The following is an 8,555-nucleotide window of genomic DNA, read 5'->3' as shown; positions in this document are numbered from 1 at the left end:
CAAATTTATCCTCTGAAGACCATAATCCTTAGACATTTATGATAAATTTTAAATATGAAATAACCTCAAATATAGTGAGCACTCTCCCATATACACAAGAATTTTCTTAAAAGCCCCAATCCGAAAGAAATGGTCAGCAAATTCAGATCTTTCTGATTATTATATCAATCCCATGCAAGGTCTTGATGCAATAAGATTTCCATCTAAACTTGCAGAGAACTGAAGCCACTATTCATTGACATTCCCTTAGTACTTTCGATAAACAAGATTTATCTCCCATTTGCAAAGTTATCTGCTCTTCTTAGAAGGATTTTTTTACTAACTACTGTGTTTCTGTATTTTTTCATTACACATAGCATCATGAAATAGGGCAAACTTATTGTGTTGCGTGAATTAATTCCACATGTTTTAATTTGCACAAATAACCATAGGCCACTCAAATTAAAGAGAAACAAGAATGTGTCCATAGTACATGGAAGCCCTACTCGCACTATCATTTTCTGTGTTCAGTGGAACTTGAAATTGGGGTTAAAACTCTTTAATTTGGCATTAAAATTGGAAAGATCATATCATAGGGAACATGTGTACTCAGTTTGAAGTTGATTGGACTTCAACTTCATCAAAAACTACCTTGACCAAAAAACTTTAACCTGAAGCGGGACAGACGGACCAGAAAACATAATGCCCATAAATGGAAAATTAAAGAGTAATTTTAGCCTTATCTGTTCAATACAAAATACAAATTGAATTGGTGATGTCTTCTTGCTATTAACCCACATTTGTTTTTTTTCATGTTTCTTGTAAACGGGAGGTAACTTTAACTTTCTAAAAATAGGGAATACCATGTTCAGTATATGAGAAAGAGACCTAAACAGTAAAAGTCAATCAAGATTGGAATGTAGTTCTAAATTGGGGTATAAAAATATCAAAGGTACATGCTCAAGTATATCAAGCTTCTGGTTTTAAACTTTTGAAAAAGTCAGATATGGCATCCACTATCTTCTTTGATTTGGTGACACGCACTTTTCCATTTACATCCTCCTCTTTCAGAACATCTTCTATTCCTTGGCGGCCATCTCTCATAAATAAAATGCGTAAATGAGAAAAGAACATGCCACTTGCTGCTATTACATTTGCAGTTCTTGGTGTAATTACTTTCTTCTCTGTAAGAGGTGTCAAAGTAGGGAGACGTAGTTTCGTTTTCTGGTTGTGGTCATATCTCCTTGCAGCTGAATCAAAGGAAAAAGATGACAATTGTTTTGCTTCTGTTGATGGAGCCAAGTGATGGAAAAGACGACTCAAAGCAACAACATCCTCCATCGAATCATGACCGTCATATGTTTCATTTAATACTGTATTGTACAAATTTGATTGTGAATATGAGGTTAATCAAGGTAATAAAGATTTGAATAATTATAGCGTGTCTAAAAATCCAAGAATGGAACATGAAAATTCATTCATAATTGAACAATTATTTAAAGCACTAAATAGCACTGATATGTCGTATGATTTGATGTTATGGCCAATAATGACGTTTTCCTTGTACTGCGCTAAAAATTGTAGAAAGATCGTTAAAGCTTCTTTGATGCACACAGATTTCACTTCCTTGTCATGGCAAAACATCTTGCTTCCTTCAACTTTGATCCCTGTTATTTCCTGTGCCTTAGGTGTTATTGGTTTCTTTGGAAGTACATATGTGTTGATGGAACCTTTGTCTGATGTTGCAGAAATCTGTGTGATGTGAGAGTTTCTTGCTGAAATATGAAAAGCATAACATGTGAAAATCACTTTCATGATAGGCATGTTGAACAAGCACTAGCCAACAGAAGCATGCCAATAAGAATTGAAAAATGCATTAACTAGAAATTTTTTAAACTTTACAAGCCCAAACTTTTGAAGCCTGTCATTCTTATTATTTATACTATTTGAATGCTCATCGATCTCCTTTTTTGTTTTCAAGATAGTAGCAAACTGAAGCTAAACTTGTCAAATCGAGGACTATAACTTAAACTGGGTACTGAATAGTCCATTTTGAGAATAAATTTGTTTTGTAAATTGGAGACCTAATATCTGACCATACATTGTTGTTTGAGCATAGTAGCCATACATATTTCGGACTTTTTATAGCTGACTATGAGGTATGGGCTTTGCTCATCGTTGAAGGGCGTACGGTGACCTATAGTTGTTAATTTCTGTGCTATTTGGTCTCTTGTGGAAAGTTGTTTCAGTGGCAATCATACCACATCTTTTTTATATACACAATATCTTGGAGGCATACAAGTATAATATATAGCACAGACTGCTCACCCTTTTAGAATACCTGAATTTAATTTATGTTTTTAGTGTGGTTTATCTAAGTTGTTTTCCTTTGAGCATATGTTGTTTTTGCAGTTGCTCGATTTTATAATGAATTTGTCTGGTAATTTAGACACATGTATACAGTTTCAAATTTTTTTTTATGAAAAATAGGGTTGCAATTTCAACATTGAATAAAAGTTTCTCCATGACCATATTAAAGCAACAAAAACAGCTACAATTTTAAATAACGATCTAGATAAGATTAATAATTGTTAAAAAAAAATGGCTTGTGAATTTAAATGCCCAAAAAATGTATGATAATTTAAAAAAAAAAATAGACCCTACATTGGCTAGAGGTATAGGGGGAGGGTTGAGATCTCAAAAACATGTTTAACCCCGCCGCATTTTTGGGCCTGTCCCAAGTCGGGAGCCTCTGGCCTTTGTTAGTCTTGTATCATTTTTAATTTTAGTTTCCTGTGTATAATTTGGAGTTTAGTATGACGTCCATTATCACTGAACTAGTATACTTATTTGTTTAGGGGCCAGCTGAAGGACGCCTCCGGGTGCGGGAGTTTCTCGCTGCATTGAAGACCCATTGGTGGCCTTCGGCTGTTGTCTGCTCTATGGTCGGGTTGTTGTCTCTTTGACACATTCCCCATTTCCATTCTCAATTTTACCTTTCATCCTCCATTAAATGTGAATACCCAAGAGCTACAAACAGTAAGTAAACACAAACATCTAGGGGTCTTTTTTTTTCTAACAACGGATCCTGGAACGACCATGTTGAATATATAGTTTCTAAATCTTACAAAAGAATAAATATAATGAGAAAAATGAAAAAATGTTCTTGATAGGTTAACACTTGAAAAACTTTACATAACATTTGTTCGCCCAATTCTTGAATATGCCGATGTCGTTTGGGACTCTCAAAATCAGAATTTGATTGCTAAACTTGAAAATATTCACGCAGCGCGTATCGTCACGGGGGTACTAATCTTACCAGTATGAACAAGTTATATGTTGAAACTCGATGGGAAAAATTATCTGAAAGACGACGCAATAATCATAGACTAAATCATTATCACAAAATTTTGAATAATAAAACTCCAGAGTATATGAGACTTATTGCCCGATTCAGTAGGCAGCAGGCATGATCATAATATAAGACAAAAAAAAAATTACACAAGTCAACACACGGACCCGTTTATATTCTGAATATTTCATCCCAGCAACAACAAAACTATGGAACACTCTTAACTTAAACATAAGAAAATGTGAATCTCTATCATTATTCAAAAAACAAATTGGTACCCAAAATAGTAAGGCCCCAGCGTATTGTTATATAGGACATCGTTTTGGTCAAATTCTTCATGCTCGCTTAAGAATGGATGTCGTTGTGGTGATGTAGAAACAAATTCTCACTTCCTGTTATCTTGTCCCATATACACTGATTAAAGACATGAACTATTAGATTCTGCTTCAGTTCTTCCTGTCCAAGTTAACACAAAAACTTTGCTTTTTTGGATCAACGGTACTCTCAGATGAGCAAAAGAGTCTTTTGTTTAGTTTGGTGCAAAAATATATTATTAAAAGTAAACGTTTTAACCCTTGATGTTAATCCTTCATCACTTAATAGGAACTCAAGCATTTCACACTGTCTGTATACATTACAATAATTAATGTTTATTTATTTATTTTTATAAATTTTTTTCTCATTATTTTTTTTCTTCTTCTTCCACCTTTTTCATATTCATATATTTGTTACAGAGCATGACAGTATTTATATTCATGTATTGTTCAATAGTTTATTATTTTTGTAAAAGGAAACAGATTTGTAAAAGCAAATTGCTTGTTTCTGAATCCTTAATATTATTTCATTTGTATAAGATCGTTTAATGTTGATTTATCTGAATAAATATTGTATTCCAAAATACCATCATTTTCCAGTTGCCGTCCTAATTTCCCCAAACTTCATTCCGGACAGTTCCTACATTTTACATTAATTTGATCTCGTCCTGAATTTATGGAATGCATTACATATTTACCCCTGCAAGTTTCATCCGAGTACTCGCGAGTGTCTTGACCGAGTATTCAAGTAATAAATTTTAGCTGTTTTGACATCAGAGAGCTTTTTCTTAATTTGACTGGACGTGACTGTGTATTTATACATCCCTCACAGTTAAATGGGTATCTGGCTATGACTCACATTTTACTGACTAGAGAATTACTTTACTGGTCTCCCAAGTTTCCTGTTTAGCTCTTAGTATGGCGGCATATATTGCGCTCGCTTTAAGTTCGATTTCATTTCGTCCCTCATGGGTGACTTGGGAACTTGTTCTCGTCCTCAACATGCAAAAAATATTTGCAACTGAACGTTTAGCAATCAATCAATCAATCAATTTCATTGCGTAAATGTTTTTGAATTGTTCAGCTCTTATCTCTACAGATTATTGGTCCGTAATATCCTGATTAGCTTAAGATGCGACAAACAGTTCTTGCGCTTTCTTCATATAGTCTTAACATATTTCTGTCACATTGAAATATCTTTTTCTCATAGAAGGATTTCCTAACATCCTGCTCAATTGCATCGAACGCGTATCTTTGGTTAAATCTAAGATTAATTGCAAAGAAGTGTCAACTTAGTTGGACTTAGTTACTGGACTTGCTAGTATTTGAATATATAGTGGGGGTGACTTTGTAAAGCTTGTGTGTACTTGTGCTGGAACTGCACTGAACAGGAACTGCTTTGAATACTGGAAGAAGACAAGCTTGTATAGAAATAGATGTTTATTTTTTGCTGGTCACCAATACAAGTGTATAATAATAATACAAGGAACATTAAGTGTATCAGTAAACCTGGTATTCGAATAATGCGAATAAGAATAATTAACCCACCCAAAAGTATAGTTAAATAAATATGAATGTGTGCAGAGGGTATAGAATACTTACGAATTTGGACTGGGGGAACTGAAATTAATACGAATTTTAACTGGGGATATGAAATTAATATAAAGGGAGATAATTTGAATAGTATTGTTTAGTTTCTATGGAAACAATGCCAAATTAAGTTGATCACATTTATACCTGTTTCTGAATAAACCATTACTAGTAATGTAATTTTCGCTAAATAAAATAAAACTGAACCAAAAGCTATTTACAATGTGCCAGGTAAATATTGGAATCCAGCAAAAGAGGGTGACATGAATTGACTGGTACTTAACGTGCAAAGAGCGGGGCACCGGATTAAACGTCCCCATTCTGACCAGATATTTAGCATCAAAAGTTTCTACATGATCTTGAATTGATTGGTAAGGGCTACTTTGAAAATCGTCAACATCTTCGAATTTGCAGGGTCTCGGAGGTCAGTCTTTGCAGTTCAGAACGTTAATGTTATAATCTTACTCTGTTGTGATAATATTTTACACATCTATGTATATATTTATTGCTTAGCAAACTTGGCTATATCGGCTTTATTATTTTTAACTTTCCTTTTCTATATAACAGTATATTTTATCTACAATCCATACTATAGAACAGTGAAACGAAAGACACCAGAGGGACAGTCAAACTCATAAATCGAAAATAAACTGACAACGCCATGGTTAAAAAATAAAAAAGACAAACAGACAAAAAATAATGTGTACAAATTGTCAAATGGCCATCTCTATTTCCATTTATATCCATGTATGTCTATGTCCGTTAAGTTTAGCTCATGATAATTTATTATCGTTGTTGTACAATGTTGACTAATCTTTAATAAGAATGTAAACATAATACTTGTGTTTACCTGTACTCCAGCAATGCACCTGTCTGTTCCGTTATAAAAATGTATTTCATTCACTAAAACCAAACAAAAGGTAAGAAAAATGTTAACCTTACCTGATATAAAATGAATCAAGCTTACTTTACCATGTTTCTTCCTAAGGTCCGGGTTGAAATCGCACGATTTATCCGTGAAAGCAACAGCATCCGACTCTCAGCTCGCCCGATTCGTTCAGGCCCACACAACACGGGTATGAACCATAGTTACAGTTTGTTTTCAAATAGGATTAAAAGCCGTTTAAAATATTGATTTCGTTTATCTGAGTATCTTCGCTTGGTTTGCCTCACAATATGGCCGACTGATGAATTGCGGGTACATATATGACTTCATTGGAAAGATATGGAACTCACTTAGAGTATACACACTGTGAGTAAACAGTCTGACAACGAGCAAGTCTTTTCGTTATTAAAGTTATTAATTACGGACTTAACGGACGAACAGAAATACAACATTTGATGGAAATTAAGTTTGAAACTTCTTCTACACAGCCCCCCCTCCCCCCCAAGGGTGACAGGGGAATAGAAATATGGTCATTCGGTCTTTCCGACCGTCAGTAAAACGCTTGCTAAAGTTGGGCGTCTGTTTGGCTGTGCGGGATGTATCAAGTTTGCAGCCACGTCTGGTCAGAATGGGGACGTTAAATCCGATGTCTTGTGTAAAGAGAGTGCACGTTAAGAACCCTTGCAACAACTCCTTGAGGGGTCCGTAGGTGACCTGTTGCAAGGCAACATTTCTGTCCTTATCCACTGTTCCCTCATTTTCCAGTGGCAGTCCAAATGTCTCCGACCATCACCCCGGATGGCCTCTATTATTATAAGACCTGCCTATTGTATGTATTGTTAACTTGTTCTCGTCCTGAACATGCATGAAACATTTGTCACTGGACGTTAAGCAATCTGTAATATTAAGATTGATTGATTGATTGTTGGTTGCTTAACGTCCAGTGGCAAATATTTCATGCATGTTCAGGACGAGAACAAGTTAACAATAAATGCAATAGGTAGGTCCTGTAATAGAGGCCATCCGGGATGAAGGTCGGGGAAATTTAGACTGCCACGGGAAAATGAGGGTTTATTGGATAGGGACAGAAATGTAGCCTTGCAACAGGCCACCTACGGACCCCTCAAAGAGTTGTTGCAAGGGTTCTTAACGTGCAAAGAACGTGGCACTCTCTTTACACGAGGCATCGGATTTAACGTCTCCATTCTGACCGGACGTGACTGCGAACTTGTACATCCCGCACAGCCAAACGGACGCCCCACTTTAGCGAGGGTTTTACCGCCGGTCGGAGGAAGACCAATGGTGACCATATTTCTATTCCTCAGTCACCCTTGGGGGGGATGTAATTTTAAGATAGATGCATGCATATGTTTGAAAAGATTATTAAATTCTGCAGTTCTGATAGAATTTCTTATCTTCAAAATTGACCAGTTACATATGTTGACCCAACTTGGACTTTTATACTTAAAATAAAAGAGAAAAGTCTGACAGAATGATGCTTCCAGGAATTTGATAAGATAATACATGTACATTGTGTATTATAAGTATTCAACTATCTAAAAGGTAATTTTTAGTCTTAATATTTTGTTGGTTTTTTTGGGGGTTTTGTGATTTCTTGTTTCCTTAATTAATAGTCTAGCACTAGGAAAGTCCAGCTTCTCCAAACTAGTGATGATGTCACTTTGCAATAATTAAGAGTTAAAGTTTAGCCTAGAGAGCCAAGAGATTTCCAAATATTATCGTTGTAATTTCATAGCAGTTGCTATTCATTTTCTTTTTTGGCTCCCACAAAATGTGCACAAATAAAAAGTTGGAAAGAATTTATAATATTTCCCTCTTATGGAATCAGTGTATTGCTTGAAATAGAAAGTACATGTAGTCAGTGACCATGTCATAAAATATTCAAGGTGCATAGGTTTGTCTGTAGCTACATAGGTTTGTCTGTAGTTGCATGAACATTTGTCATTTTTTTTTCTGTTTAAACCCTAAACATGCTATAGTCAATCATTAATTAGAGATGAACAATAATCAATATAAAGTTGTCAACTTTTTTCAAAAGATCAGGTTCGGGAACGAATGCTTAAGAATTTAATATAGTTTTCTCATAACTGTATATAGTTACCCGCCAATGCATGTACAGTAGGCAGTTTTAAACTCTCCTTTTTCTTGTCCATGATGACCCACACACCATATGTTGTCTTGTTTCAAATATGTTTTATCTTTCTGTGTAGGTTTGACTTTGGACTTGAAAACACAGATGTTCCAACTTGACACTTCTGTATATTGCAACAGCTCTACATAACGATCAAAATAAAGTCTATAGTCCTCACTAGATTTTTAGGCATTTAGCTTTCGTCGGTCATAGCTAGCAGTACTATGAATCACGTAGTTGAAAAGGTCATACAAGCTTAAGCTTCAGCAGTGGCGGATCCAG

General features: G+C 35.2%; 1 protein-coding gene across 1 annotated transcript; it reads right to left on the bottom strand.

The window, feature by feature from the left end:
* Positions 1 to 948: 948 nt before the first annotated feature.
* LOC127714032 (uncharacterized) lies at positions 949 to 8,295 on the bottom strand. The gene is given in 2 exon segments (XM_052219979.1): positions 949 to 1,754; positions 8,244 to 8,295. Coding segments are annotated over 2 exon segments (858 nt in total).
* Between the last annotated feature and the right edge of the window lie 260 nt (positions 8,296 to 8,555).

This window comes from Mytilus californianus, unplaced genomic scaffold (assembly GCF_021869535.1).
Source record: "Mytilus californianus isolate M0D057914Y unplaced genomic scaffold, xbMytCali1.0.p SCAF_9, whole genome shotgun sequence".
Lineage (NCBI taxonomy): Eukaryota > Metazoa > Mollusca > Bivalvia > Mytilida > Mytilidae > Mytilus > Mytilus californianus.
The sequence above is the reverse complement of the archived record's forward strand: the minus strand, read 5'-3'. Positions and strand labels throughout refer to the sequence as shown.